The following is a 15,888-nucleotide window of genomic DNA, read 5'->3' on the forward strand; positions in this document are numbered from 1 at the left end:
CGGATTCCATTGTAAAACGTGAGAGAGAATGATCAGTTGATCGCTCTCATTAGCCGGCCGCCGGGTGATCAGCTGATTGCTCACAGAAGGCGGCTGCCGGGCGATCAGCTGATAGTTCGGCCGCCGAGAGAGAGCATGCTCAGCGAAATCCTAAGGATTCTGCTGCGCAAAAAAAGTTACACTCTGCGTTCCTGCCACCAGACGGTCAGTCGTTCCACGACTGATCAGTCGGGCGGAGGATGCAACGCAAGGGCATCAGTCACAATCCGCCACTCATATAAGTCTATGGGAAACAACAGAATCCGCCAAATGGATTGCGTTGTGGATTATGACTGATGCAAAACAACGGAAATGTGAACCTAGCCAAAGCCTGACAATGTTCAAGTGTACCCACTCCGCAAAAGAATACGAGTGTGGAGGCATAATATTATGATAATCCTTGCTGAGGGTTTTGTTGAAAGCAGCAAAAAGTTAAATTCATTCATTCAATTCAGTTCATTCAAATACACATAAGGTAAACGTATTATTATATATTAAGTATATTAATGGTGGTCGAGCTTAGGCCATCATTTATGTTCCCCACCTATTCATGTTCAGATGTTTTTGACATAAGGTAAGAGTATGTATGAAATCTTTAACTTAATAAATCTACGTATACAGATATATACACCACAGACTAAATATGCAATACCGTAACTGGTGGGCACGTCTATAATAATACAAGCAGTAGAATGGCATCTTTAGGATCTCATAGGTCTGTCCCAAACCATACCATGCCCGATAATCTCGTTTATTGACCTCAATTGCATGCCTGAAAAAAAAAAAAAAAAAAAAAGTAAATTGCGGTTATTTAGGAGACACTTTGTCTTGTAATATTAGTGGTCTTTATGTCAAATTCTTCAAACTGAAGCTTGTAGTTCATGAATTTTGAGCAAATTGAAACATGCTCTTAATTGTGTTTACCTTTCTTCTATGCTTTTTTTTTTTGGGCAAAACATTCCATGTTCAACTAAGATGTTGCAAATTTTAAGCAAAAATGTAAGACAATTCATACAAATCAGTACATAGAGAGCATGAGTATATAAATATGCACAAAAATGTTTCAACTTTTACAAAGTAGCAATTGATGAATTAGTTGAAACCCCCCCCCCCCAAAAACAAATGGAAGCCCCGGCTCTGTTCACAATGGCAAACAGAAAATAACCCCCACACTGTTAAAAATGTAAAATAGAACTTTAAAAAGGGAGAATATTAAAAGAATAAGACAAGAAATTAAAGAAGGGAATTTTGTTTACTTACCGTAAATTCCTTTTCTTCTAGCTCCTATTGGGAGACCCAGACAATTGGGTGTATAGCTTCTGCCTCGGGAGGCCACACAAAGTATTACACTTTAAAAAGTGTAACCCCTCCCCTCTGCCTATACACCCTCCCGTGCATCACGGGCTCCTCAGTTTTGGTGCAAAAGCAGGAAGGAGGAACTTATAAATTGGTCTAAGGTAAATTCAATCCGAAGGATGTTCGGAGAACTGAAAACCATGAACCAAAAGAACAATTCAACATGAACAACATGTGTACACAAAAGAACAACCAGCCCGAAGGGAACAGGGGCGGGTGCTGGGTCTCCCAATAGGAGCTAGAAGAAAAGGAATTTACGATAAGTAAACAAAATTCCCTTCTTCTTTGTCGCTCCATTGGGAGACCCAGACAATTGGGACGTCCAAAAGCAGTCCCTGGGTGGGTAAAAGAATACCTCGATAAAAAGAGCCGACACGACTGCCTCTTACAGGTGGGCAACCGCCGCCTGAAGGACTCGCCTACCTAGACTGGCGTCTGCCGAAGCATAGGTATGCACCTGATAGTGTTTCGTGAAAGTGTGCAGGCTAGACCAGGTAGCTGCCTGACACACCTGCTGAGCCGTAGCCCGGTGCCGCAATGCCCAGGACGCACCCACGGCTCTGGTAGAATGGGCTTTCAGCCCTGAAGGAAGCGGAAGCCCAGAAGAACGGTAGGCTTCAAGAATCGGTTCCTTGATCCACCGAGCCAAGGTTGACTTGGACGCCTGCGATCCCTTACGCCGGCCAGCGACAAGGACAAAGAGCGCATCTGAACGGCGCAGGGGCGCCGTGCGAGACACGTAGAACCGGAGTGCTCTCACTAGATCTAATGAGTGCAAATCCTTTTCACATTGGTGAATTGGATTAGGGCAAAATGAAGGTAAGGAGATATCCTGATTGAGATGAAACTGAGATACCACCTTAGGGAGAAATTCCGGGACAGGACGCAGAACCACCTTATCCTGGTGAAAAACTAGGAAGGGGGCTTTGCATGACAGCGCTGCAAGCTCCGACACTCTTCGGAGTGATATAACTGCCACTAGAAATGCCACCTTTTGCGAAAGACGTGATAAAGAGACATCCCGCAGCGGCTCGAAAGGTGGTTTCTGAAGAGCCGTTAGCACCCTGTTAAGGTCCCAGGGTTCCAGTGGGCGCTTGTAAGGTGGGACTATGTGGCAAACTCCCTGCAGGAACGTGCGGACCTGCGGAAGCCTGGCCAGACGCTTTTGAAAAAATACTGAGAGCGCCGATACTTGTCCCTTGAGAGAGCCCAGTGACAACCCCTTGTCCATTCCGGATTGAAGGAATGAAAGAAAAATGGGTAAGGCAAAAGGCCAGGGAGCAAAACCATTATCAGAGCACCAGGACAAGAAGATCCGCCAAGACGTGTAATAGATCTTGGCGGACGTTGGTTTCCTGGCTTGTCTCATAGTGGCAATGACATCCTGAGATAACCCTGAAGACGCTAGGAGCCAGGACTCAATGGCCACAGTCAGGTTGAGGGCCGCAGAATTCAGATGGAAAAACGGCCCTTGTGACAGCAAGTCTGGGCGGTCTGGAAGCGCCCACGGCTGACCCACCGTGAGATGCCACAGATCCGGGTACCACGACCGCCTCGGCCAATCTGGAGCGACGAGAATGGCGCGACGACAGTTGGACCTGATCTTGCGTAACACTCTGGGCAGCATCGCCAGGGGAGGAAATACATAAGGCAGTCGAAACTGCGACCAATCCTGAACTAATGCGTCCGCCGCCAGAGCTCTGTGATCTTGAGACCGTGCCATGAATGCCGGGACTTTGTTGTTGTGCCGTGACGCCATGAGATCGACGTCCGGCGTTCCCCAGCGGCGACAGATCTCTCGAAACACGTCTGGGTGAAGAGACCATTCCCCCGCGTCCATGCCCTGACGACTGAGAAAATCTGCTTCCCAGTTTTCTACGCCCGGGATGTGAACTGCGGAGATCGTGGAGGCTGTGGCTTCCACCCACTGCAGAATCCGCCGGACTTCCTGGAAGGCATGACGACTGCGCGTGCCGCCCTGGTGGTTGATGTATGCGACGGCAGTGGCGTTGTCCGACTATATACGGATCTGTCTGCCCTCCAGCCACCGCTGGAAGGCCAATAGGGCTAGATACACTGCCCTTATCTCCAAAACATTGATCTGAAGGGAAGACTATCGGAGTCCAGGTTCCCTGAGCCCTGTGGTGGAGGAAAACCGCTCCCCACCCTGACAGGCTCGCGTCCGTGGTGACCACAGCCCAGGTTGGGGGCAGGAAGGATTTTCCCTGCGATAGAGAATTGGGAAGAAGCCACCACTGAAGAAACGTCTTGGTTGCAAGGGAAAGAGACGTTCCTGTCGAGGGAAGTCGACCTCCTGTCCCATTTGCGGAGAATGTCCCATTGGAGTGGGCGCAGATGGAATTGCGCGAAGGGCACTGCCTCCAACGCTGCCACCATCTTCCCCAGGAAGTGCATGAGGCGCCTCAAGGGGTGTGACTGACCCCGAAGAAGAGATTGCACCCCTGCCTGCAGAGACAGCTGTTTGTCCAGCGGTAGCTTGACTACCGCTGATTGTGTATGAAACTCCATCCCGAGGTAAGTCAGTGACTGGGTCGGTGTCAACTTGGATTTTGGGAAGTTGATGATCCACCCGAACTGCTGGAGAGTCTCCAGAGCGATGGTAAGGCTGTGTTGACACGCCACCCGAGAAGGTGCCCTGACTAGGAGATCGTCTAAGTAGGGAATCACCGAGTGGCCCTGAGAGTGTAGGACCGCCACGACGGATGCCATGACTTTGGTGAAAACCCGTGGGGCTGTCGCCAGGCCGAAAGGCAATGCAACAAACTGAAGGTGTTCGTCCCCGATGGCGAAACGCAAGAAGCGTTGATGTTCGGGTGCGATCGGCACGTGGAGATAAGCATCCTTGATGTCGATCGATGCTAGGAAGTCTCCTTGTGACATCGATGCGATGACCGAGCGGAGAGATTCCATCCGAAGCCGTCTGGTGCTCACATGTCTGTTGAGTAGTTTGAGGTCCAGAACGGGACGGAATGATCCGTCCTTCTTTGGCACCACGAACAAGTTGGAGTAAAAGCCGCGACCAAGTTCCTGACCAATCTAGAGACTGGAGGATCCACCTTGGGACATTGAGCCCAACCCTTAACAACGTCAGAGGGGAAGGGGTAACGTGTGTCAGTAAGGCGCTTAGTAAAGCGCTTGTCCGGAACCGCTCTGGGCTTCTGGACAGCATCTCTGAAGTTAGAGTGATCGAAAAACGCACTCCGTGTACGTTTGGGGAACCGAAACTGGTGTTTCTCCTGCTGGGAAGCCGACTCCTCTACAGGTGGAGGCGGGGGAGATAGATCTAACACCTGGTTGATGGACGAGATAAGATCATTTACTAAGGCGTCCCCTTCAGGTGTATCAAGGTTGAGGGCGACGTCAGGGTCAGAGCCCTGAGCTGCGCCGTCCGCCTCGTCCTCCAGAGAGTCATCAAGGTGGGACCCCGAGCAGCGTGAAGAAGTCAGGGAAGATTCCCAGCGAGCCCGCTTAGCCGGTCTGGGACTGTGGTCCGTGCAGGAGTCCTCCACGTGAGGCCTAGGGTCCCCCCCGGGAGCGTGCTGCGACGCGGACCGAGAGGTACCCGGAGGCGACGAACCAACAGGGCCCGGGGCCTGTGTAAGGGCCGGTCTGGACTGCAAGGCTTCTAGCAGCTTGGCAGACCATTTGTCCATAGACTGAGCCATGGATTGTGAAAGTGACTCAGAGTTTCTCAGCAAAAACTGCAAACTCTGTCCCTGCCGCCTGGACAGGGGGAGCAGGGTGGTCTACCTGAGCCGAGGGGCCCACTAGTGACCGAGGCTCCGGCTGAGCAAGCGAAACAGGGGTCGAGCATTGCTCACAGTGAGGGTAGGTGGAACCCGCAGGTAACATAGCCGCCCAAGAGGTACAGGACGCAAAAAAACCCTGTGCCTTAGCGCCCTTGCTCCTTGTGGACGACATGCTGTTGTCTCCTAGGAGAGTGATCACTGAGGGTATATGGGAAAGGGTATACAGCCCGGCCGAACAGAAATATATATATAGAAAATACGTATCTATTCCGGCACCCTAGGGGGACCAGCACCGGGTGACCGGTGTGGCTTACCGACCGCTAAAAAGCGGAGTGTGTGTCCTCCAGATTCCCTGCCTTAGGTCTCCCAGAGCTGCAGAGCTCTTCCCTGATAATCCTCCACCGGCAGAATGCCAAAAAATGGCTGCCGGAGCTTTCAGGGGAGGAGTAAAGCCGTGGGCGGCGCTAGGAAAGTGCGGGAATCTGGGGTCTCCACAGTGATCAGTGAGGGGGGAGGAAACATACAGGATGCTCCGGCCCTCACATCCGACGTCAGGTCGGCCGTTCCGCCCTTACCCCTGACAGACAGGCCCGGGGGCGGGAGTTTTGCTACTAGGCTGCGATGAAGCCGGGGACTAAATTTAAGACCGCGGCCGACAAGCAGGCGCGGTCGGCGCGGAGGTCCGCCGGTCTTCACAAATCAGCAGCTGCTGCAGCGTCCGGGAAAAAGGCGCTACATGCACAGTCCCCATGGGAACACAGAGTACCTTATAGATGCAGGGCCCGGTCCCTGAGGATGAATAGACTCCTGTCCGGCAGATTCCCACAGGGGCTGCGGAGGGAGTCCGGTCCCAGTAAATGGATGACCGGTCAGGATCCCACTTCTCCCAGAGCCGCTAAGGGATGGTGAAGGAAAAACGGCATGAGGCTCCGGCCTTTGTACCCGCAATGGGTACCTGAACCTTAACAGCACCGCCGACGTAGTGGGGTGAGAAGGGAACATGCCGGGGGCCCCGTGGGGGCCCGCTTTTCTTCCAACCGATATAACTAAAATGAGAATGCATGAGTGATGTGTGCCTCCTTCCACACAAAGCATAAAACTGAGGAGCCCGTGATGCACGGGAGGGTGTATAGGCAGAGGGGAGGGGTTACACTTTTAAAGTGTAATACTTTGTGTGGCCTCCGGAGGCAGAAGCTATACACCCAATTGTCTGGGTCTCCCAATGGAGCGACAAAGAAAAATAGTCTACAACCACCAAAACTAGACAAAAAAAAAATATCCACAAACGCAATAATGAATAGGGACCCTTTCTTTGACGGCAGCACATGAAAATGCAATAAACTACTAAACGTTAATGTCAGGAATGTTTAGAAACAGAAGATTTCAGTAAAAGTAATACTTTTACATCAAATGATTCTTGTAAAGCCAGTTTCCATTTCCCCAGTTTCTCCATTGTTTTATAGCTCATATCCTCTAGAGCAGACCTGGGCAAGGGGCGGCCCGCGGGCCACATCCGGCCCGCCTACTCTCTGTGACCGGCCCGCCTGGCTCAGGGCGTCCTTGCTGGCCAGTCACTGATGAGAGCAATCTGACCTGTTGTGCGGAGCTCCAGGCTCCGGGAGGCGCGTGGTCAGATTGCCCTCATCAGTGCCCGGGCAAATGCCGGGGCCCTGGAGAGCCGGGGGGGCCCACTCGGCCTCGTCAGTTCTGGTGACCCTTGGCCAGGACCCACTCGCCTTAGTTCTGCTGTCCCCCGGGCCGAGTAGGAATCTGCAGCGCCGTCCCTTTAAGGAGCAAAGACTTCCTGGCTGAACTTAATCTGTGGGCGGAGCTACCGGCCGGCGTCCTGCTCATCCCACAGATGAGAGTTGCAGTGCCAGCCAGCGACCCCCAGCACAGTGCTTCTTTCAGGCTCTGTGTGGGCCCCCTCTCCACCGTGACCTGAGCGGTATGTGCCCTCCCCACCGCCCGATTTATGGGCCCTGGTGAGCTGTATGGGCTCTTCTCCCCCCTAGGTGTATTCCCTGCAAACCCCCCCCCCCCCGGTGCCGTATGTGCTGGGCCCCAGAGCCGCGTGTGTGTCTGTCTGTATGTACATATGTAGCAGAGCTATGTGTGTATGTATGTAGCAGAGCTATGTATGTAGCAGAGCTATGTGTGTATGTATGTAGCAGTGCTATGTGTGTATGTATGTAGCAGTGCTATGTGTGTATGTAGCAGTGCTATGTGTGTATGTAGCAGTGCTATGTGTGTATGTATGTAGCAGTGCTATGTGTGTATGTAGCAGTGCTATGTGTGTATGTAGCAGTGCTATGTGTGTATGTATGTAGCAGTGCTATGTGTGTTTGTAGCAGTGCTATGTGTGTATGTATGTAGCAGAGCTATGTATGTAGCAGAGCTATGTGTGTATGTATATAGCAGAGCTATGTGTGTATGTAGCAGAGCAATGTGTATGTATGTATATATGTAGCAGAGCTATGTGTGTATGTAGCAGTGCTATGTGTGTATTTAGCAGTGCTGTGTGTATGTATGTAGCAGAGCTATGTGTGTATGTATGTAGCAGAGCTATGTGTGTATGTAGCAGAGCAATGTGTATGTATGTATATATGTAGCAGAGCTATGTGTGTATGTAGCAGTGCTATGTGTGTATGTATGTAGCAGTGCTGTGTGTGTATGTAGCAGTGCTGTGTGTATGTATGTAGCAGAGCTATGTGTGTATGTATGTAGCAGAGCTATGTGTGTATGTATGTAGCAGAGCTATGTGTGTATGTATGTAGCAGAGCTATGTGTGTATGTATGTAGCAGAGCTATGTGTGTATGTATGTAGCAGAGCTATGTGTGTATGTATGTAGCAGAGCTATGTGTGTATGTATGTAGCAGAGCTATGTGTGTATGTATGTAGCAGAGCTATGTGTGTATGTATGTAGCAGAGCTATGTGTGTATGTATGTAGCAGAGCTATGTGTGTATGTATGTAGCAGAGCTATGTGTGTATGTATGTATGTAGCAGAGCTATGTGTGTATGTAGCAGAGCAATGTGTATGTATGTATATATGTAGCAGTGCTATGTGTCTATGTAGCAGTGCTATGTGTGTATGTAGCAGAGCTATGGGTGTAGCAGAGCTATGTGTGTCTGTATGTAGCAGTGCTATGTGTGTGTAGCAGTGCTATGTGTGTATGTATGTAGAAGAGCTATGTGTGTATGTATGTAGAAGAGCTATGTGTGTATGTATGTAGAAGAGCTATGTGTGTATGTATGTAGAAGAGCTATGTGTGTATGTATGTAGCAGAGCTATGTGTGTATGTATGTAGCAGAGCTATGTGTGTATGTATGTAGCAGAGCTATGTGTGTATGTATGTAGCAGAGCTATGTGTGTCTGTAGCAGAGCTATGTGTGTCTGTAGCAGAGCTATGTGTGTCTGTAGCAGAGCTATGTGTGTCTGTATGTATGCAGCAGAGCTGTGTGTCTGTAGGCATGTATAATGTGTATCTATGTATGTCAGTGTATATGGCTGTATAGATGTGTCCGTTCTATATGTATTTTTGTGAGTTTGTCTTTAAATATGTATGTGTACGTATGTGTGTCTGCGTGTTGATGGGGCCCACTGGGACTCTTCCGCCCGGGGCCCACAAAAACCTGGAGCCGGCCCTGACCCTCATCACACGCTGCGTGTCGGGCAGGAAACAGAGGACAGATCCTGAAGCTCCGCACAGTGTAGGCAGCGGAACGCAGGAATCTCTCCTCTGTTCCTTGCCCGACACTTTTCTCTGTGACACACGCGCGCCCTGATATCGTCAGTACGGCGCGCGTGTGTCATTTGAAAAGTTCCTGCCCGGAAGGAGAAGCTGCAGAGGCGGGGGCCGTATGGAGAGAGGCAGCGGCGGGGGCTCCTAGGAATACAGCGTCGGCGCAGCCTGGCCATGTGAAGGAGAAGCAGCTCAGCGGGGGGCTCGTACGGAGGTGTCTGAGGACGGGAACGATAAAAAGAGAGGTGAGTGGTTACTAGTAACCTGCGGGGACAATGGGGGCGGGCAGGCGGGGGGCTGGGGGAGAGGGGTAACTTTTGACAAATATTTGGGGTGTAGTGGTTTAGTATATGGGAATGTAGTTTTACAGGTGTGGTATATGGGGGGGGTGTAGTGGTGTAGTGTTATAGGTGTGTAGTGGTGTAGTATAATACAGGTGTATATAGGAGTGTAGTATAATACTACACCCCTATATACACCTGTATTATACTACACCACTACACCCCTATATACACCTGTATTATACTACACCCCTATATACACCTGTATTATACTACACCACTACACCCCTATATACACCTGTATTATACTACACCCCTATATACACCTGTATTATACTACACCCCTATATACACCTGTATTATACTACACCACTATATACACCTGTATTATACTACACCACTACACCCCTATATAAACCTGTAATATACTACACCCCTATATACACCTGTATTATACTACACCCCTATATACACCTGTATTATACTACACCACTACACCCCTATATACACCTGTATTATACTACACCCCTATATACACCTGTATTATACTACACCACTATATACACCTGTATTATACAGGTGTATATAGGGGTGTAGTAGTGTAGTATATTACAGGTGTATATAAGGGTGTAGTGGTGTAGTATATTACAGGTGTATATGGGGTGTAGTGGTGTAGTATATTACAGGTGTAGTGGTGTAGTATAATACAGGTGTAGTATATTGGAGTGTAGTATAATACAAGTGTAGTATATAGGGGTGTAGTGATGTAGTATAATACAAGTGTAGTATATAGGGGTGTAGTGATGTAGTATAATACAAGTGTAGTATATAGGGGTGTAGTGATGTAGTATAATACAAGTGTAGTATATAGGGGTGTAGTGATGTAGTATAATACAAGTGTAGTATATAGGGGTGTAGTGATGTAGTATAATACAAGTGTAGTATATAGGGGTGTAGTGATGTAGTATAATACAAGTGTAGTATATAGGGGTGTAGTAATGTAGGTTATCACAGGTGTAGTATATAGTGATGTGCTGCAGTTTATTACAGGTGTAGTATATAGTGATGTAGCATATTACAGGTGTATATAGGGGTGTAGTGATGTAATATATAGTGGTATAGTATATAGAGGTGTAGTTTATTACAGGTGTAGTGTATACTGATGTATATTACAGGTGTAGTATGTGGCGGGTGTAGTGATGTAGTATATGGGGATTGTGTGTGTATGTATACATTGTGTGTATGTGTATATATATTATACACGCACAGTATATATGCGTGTTTGTGTGTATATATATATATATATATATATATATATATATATATATATATATATATATATATATATATATATATATATATATATATATATATATATGTGTAGAACCGAGTTAATTATATTAGTCCGGCCCTCTAAAACCATCCCAATTTCTCATGCGGCCCCATGGGAAAATTAATTGCCCACCCCTGCTCTAGAGGACTCACTACCAATAAAACACATTTTCTCTCTCCAACCAGAGGAAAAGTGTCCCCTTATTAAAATTTTCTTTCTCCACTAAAGTCTTCCTTTATGTAAAAATAACCAAGCCAGCTGGACTTACCCCCTGACTGTACAATGCCCTCTCTTCCCTGCTGCACCCCGTTCTCTGTTGATATGGCTGCAGGAGCGACTGCCCAACAGAATCACATGAACGCTCCAGCCATTCACTGATTGGCTGCATCAGTCACATGATGATACCGCTATAGTCATATCAGGAAAGACCAGGGACAGATGTGAAGCCAGTGCTGTATATTTTTGCATATAGAATGCATTTGCTATATAGAAAAAAAAAAAAAATAAATAAAACCAGAAAACCTCTTTTTTTCTAGAAATGTAACTAGTTTTCAGATAAGCTATTTTATAGAAGTGTAAAAAGATGTAAACAAACACCGTGGCAAATCTATTTAATAAATTATGAAACAGTATCTATAGAATGAATAGTCATCTGGATACATGGTTGATAGTAGGCGGTTGTAGCCTGCGGGGGAGGAGCAGACATTGTTTTCTTACGTTGTAATTCTGTTGGCCTCCTGATGGCAGCAGCCTACACCATGGTTTCCGGTGTCCCCCAATGAAGCTCCAGAGAAATGGAATTTAACAAGAAAGTGTCCAAAAACTTGTCAGCCCTTATAAAAGGGGAAATTATATCCAAAGACTACCCCTTTTAAAATGAAAAGCTGAGGTGTTGATCACATGACAGCTTTAAGTCCAGCTTCTCTCACCCCCCAATTACCAACAGATATAGTGGAAATAAAAAGTCCACACACCGCTGCTAAAATAACAGGATTCGGTCAAGAAGAATCATTTCAGAACTGTTTTGACTTTTAACGTCACCAAAAATCTGTACAATTCAATTGAAAACTAAACTGAAATCTTAGAGTGGAAAAGTGAAAATAAAAAAACTAAAATAATGTGGTTGAATAAATACACCCATAAACTAATCCATTGTTGAATTGCCCTTTGAATTTATGACAGCATTAAGTCTTGTTGGGTAGGAGTCCAGCAATGTGGCACATCTAGAATTGGCAATCTTTGGCCATTCTTCCTTGCAGTAGCGCTCCAAATTTGTCACATTGTGAGGGTGTCTCCTATGAACAGCACTGCCTTCAGGTCAACCCACAGATTTTCAATTGGATTCAGGTCTGGTGTCTGGCTAGACCATTACAAAACTTTGATCATCTTTTTGAGAATCCATTCTTTTGTTGCATTGGAGATATGCTTAGGGTGGTCATGCTGAAAAGTGAAATTCTTTATCTTTTTGGAAGAGGCCTGAGGTTTTGATGCAAAATTGGCTGATATTTGGAAGTCTTCATAATTCCATCCAGCTTAAATAATGCACCAGTTCAGCCTAACAAAAAAACAGCCCCAAACCATAATGCTGCCTTCACCATGTTCCACTGTGGTTGTGGTTTTCTTTTGGGGATGCACAGTCTTATGCCAAACATACCTTTTGGAATTATGGCCAAAAGGTTCAAACTTGGTCTCATTAAACTAACATTTTCCCACATGCTTTTTGCAGACTTGAGTAAGGTTTTGGCCAAACAGACATGGATATTTTCTTTTTTAAGAAAAGGCTACCTCACCTACCATACAGGCTAGACATATGAATAATACGAGAGGTTTTTGTCGCATGCAGTACAGAACCAGCACTTGTCATACATTCCTGCAGCCCCTTTATGTTGCTGTAGGCCTCTTGGATCAATTTTCTTCTGGTCTTACTTTTTGAGGCACATCCAGTTCTACATAATGTGTCAAATAACTGTCTTCAAAATGTTCTAAAATATATCTAATTACATGGAATTTTTTTGTGTACTCTCCTCCTGACTGATAACTTTCAGCAATGAGATCCCTTTGCTGTATTGTAAGCTGTTTACAGATCTCTTTTCTGTTAAGTGCAACTAAGAAAATTGCACTATTTTTAATGTAATTTATTTATACTAATAAAAATTATATATTTTATATTATGTTTCTGTGGTTATTCACTTATGTCGGTAGGGAAATACTACTAGAATAGCTACACTTTAATTAGGGCTAATCAAAAATCACTGTAAATGATATTATTTTAGTTTTGTTGTATTTATGTTTCCCCTCACAATGATTTCAGCCTGTTTCTCAATGGATTTTTACAGATTATAGATGACATAAAGGTAACGAGTTCTAATTTGATTCTTCTTGGTAATTTTTTTTTTGTTTTTTTACCTGACAAATTTTCAAACAGCGGTGTGTAGAATTCAGATTTACTGCATAGTCAGCAGAATGCAAGGTCTAGGCCAGCATTTTCCTTGCAGTGGAAATGTGGCATTGTATACCAGCTTTCCAAATTAAAAGCCATTCAAGTTATCAATTGAAGCAGAAGATCTGCCAGAATGGGACTAGCACATAGAGATGGTCATGAATGAAGAAACCCCACTCCAAGTTCTTAAGTGTTTGTTTTTCATACCTGTACGCCTGTATGGCTGCAGATGTGTTCTTCATTTCCATATATTCATGGCCCATTAGGGTCCATGCACCAAGATACCTAGGGTTTAGTTTTAAGGCTCTTTGAAAATAGAGAGCTGCCTTCTCATGTTGCGATCGCAAGCTGTAATAATTCCCTACAAGAAACAGATGTTACAGTCAGGGAAACACAGGCCAAGCTGACATTATTGACCAGACATGTGGATTACTTACCGATCACACAGCAGGTTTCCACACGATACTTGTCAATATCACATAAGTTATGTGCCAAGTAACTCAGTTCTGGTTTTAGACCCTTGGGAAATAGAACAACATACTTGCTTTAATGCTTTTGAGAAGACCTATATAAAACTCAAGACATAAAAGCTAATAAATGTGGTTCCTTACTCTGACATACAGGAGGTTAGAAAAAGTGTCCATGTTTTCTATTCTGTAAGGATCTTGTTTTCGTAACTCATTGAAAATAGAAAGAGCTTTATCAATATCTGTCAAAAGCAAATAGCCATTAGGTAATGAGATAGACAAATATTTTGAAGCAGAAATCATCAGAATTCTGCAGACCTACCTCTAATATTATGATAAGCAACTGCGATCTGAGAAATTATGTAGGTACTTTTGGAGAATCCGGCATCAATGAGACTCTGATATTTTTGCAATGCTTCTTCAATCAACTGCTGCTCTGTGTATATGTGTGCCAGGAAAAACTCCTTAATCCAGCATTCCGGTAACGACAAGAACTTCAGCTGCAAAGTAACAAAGCATTATGTGAAAGCTGGCCAAGCAGCTAAAGGGTGCTTCACACGCTGCGACATCGCTAGCGATCTCATTAGCGATATGACACGCCAGATCGCAGATGCGATTTGCAGAGATCGCACATTGGTCGGTTTTTGTAGCGCCGGTCACATGAGCGATCTCGGCAGATCGCATCTGCGATCTGGCGTGTCACATCACTAACAAGGATCACTAGCGATGTCGTAGTGTGTAAAGCACTCTTAAAGCTAGAAGATAGAGGGAATGTATACATTGCTTTTCCTGCATTGACATAAACAGAAAACTTTTTTCATTGCAGTTATTTTTTTAATGCATATGAAGGATTCACCATGATTCGTGAAATTATTTACTAGTTTACAATTTTTTTTTCCCAAATCTGCAGTTTCCAAATCTTCACAAGTATAGTTCTTAGGCTATGTGTCCACGGTAGAATGTTGCTGTGGATTTTTCTGCATGAAAATCCGCGACTTTCGCGGCAAATCAGCACCTTTTTTTTGCCGCGGATTTGCCACGAAATTGCCGCGGATTTTGATGCGGATTTTTTCCCCATTCTATAGCCAAAATCCGCAACAATAATTGATATGCTGCAGATTTTTCCGGATCAAAATCCGCGGCATGGACACAGCATTTCCAAAATGCCATTGAAATGGCTTGGAAGTGCCGCTGCTGCAGATTTTCGGAAAATCCGCGGCTTTTCCGCGAGAAATCCGCGGCAAAATCCGCGCATTTTCCGCAGCGTGGGCACATAGCCTTAAGGTGCATCTACACTGGTCCACTGCACCCATTAAACAATAGCCAGTCGGATAAAGAAAGTAGAAGGTTTAATAGCCTGATTAGAAAGGCCAATTGCACTTCCTTGCACATTGAACGATCATTAAAAGGGAACCTGCCAACAGTTTTTAGCCCTATAAAGCTGCGGCCACCACCAGTGGGCTCTTATATACAGCATTCTAACATGTCTACATCATACACACGCGCCAGCATTGAGGTCCTGCGCAGGCGCACTACAATACTTTGATCTGCCCTCAGCAGGACAGAACAAAGTGCGCCTGCGCAGGACCTCAGTGCCGGTTAGTGTGTATGACGTAGACGCGTCATGCACCGCAGCTTCAGAATAAGGAAGACCAAGATGGCCGAAAGGGGAGGCGCCGGTCCCGGAGAACAGAGACACCCATCCGACCGTTGTGCACCGGAGCGACCTTCTAGGTAACTATTATAAACCGTTTTTTATGTTATACACAGCGGCCTGGGCTCTTATATACAGCATGTTAGAATGCTGAATATAAGAGCCAAGTGGTGGTGGCCGCAGCTTATAGGGCAAAAAACTGGTGACAGGTTCCTTTTAAACACAATTGTGCATAGAATATATTTTTTCTCGGCAGCATCTCTCCTCATTACACAGAACGATGTCGGGCTGAGAACATTTTATCATTTCACCTTACAGGCAGTCTGTTTAGGCAGGCCAATAATCGAGACGTGAGTGGAAACGTAGACATACAATGTGAATAAGTGCAATGAAGAGCAAAGCCACGTATTCAGACCATACTACACTGGAACTACAGCTCCTCCTTCTGTCCTTGCTCTGGTCAGCTGTGTTAGGCTACATTCACACATCCGTGTACGTGTGTTAAGGTTCAGGATTTGCAGAAGAATATCCTCATGTCTTGGAGGAAAAAAAAAAAAATATACACCTTTTTAAGGCCCTGTGCGCACGCTGCGGTTTTTGCCGCAGATTTGCCACGGTTTTGCTGCAGAAAATGTTCATAATCTTGCTGCAGTCCTTCCCCAGCAAAATCTATGGGAAAAAAAAATGCTGTGCGCACACTGCATTTTTTTCACCTACATGTTTTGCTGCAGAATTTCTGCAGCACAAATAATGTGTATGTCACTTCTTTTCTGTACGTAACTGTGATTTTTGCCATAGATAA

At 45.9% G+C, this 15,888-nt stretch overlaps 1 protein-coding gene across 1 annotated transcript in view; it reads right to left on the reverse strand.

Annotated features, from left to right (window-relative positions):
• Window positions 1-15,888, reverse strand: part of CDC23 (cell division cycle 23) — an 83,535-nt gene that overhangs the window by 41,252 nt on the left and 26,395 nt on the right. Inside the window, exons 3-7 of the mRNA XM_075343429.1 lie at window positions 13,755-13,932; window positions 13,577-13,674; window positions 13,403-13,484; window positions 13,173-13,326; window positions 692-811 (exon numbers count right to left, since the gene is read on the reverse strand). Of these exons, the coding sequence (XP_075199544.1) occupies window positions 692-811; window positions 13,173-13,326; window positions 13,403-13,484; window positions 13,577-13,674; window positions 13,755-13,932 (632 nt within the window). The remainder of the gene's footprint in view (window positions 1-691; window positions 812-13,172; window positions 13,327-13,402; window positions 13,485-13,576; window positions 13,675-13,754; window positions 13,933-15,888) is intronic.

Source organism: Anomaloglossus baeobatrachus, chromosome 4, assembly GCF_048569485.1.
Source record: "Anomaloglossus baeobatrachus isolate aAnoBae1 chromosome 4, aAnoBae1.hap1, whole genome shotgun sequence".
Classification (NCBI taxonomy): Eukaryota; Metazoa; Chordata; class Amphibia; order Anura; family Aromobatidae; genus Anomaloglossus; species Anomaloglossus baeobatrachus.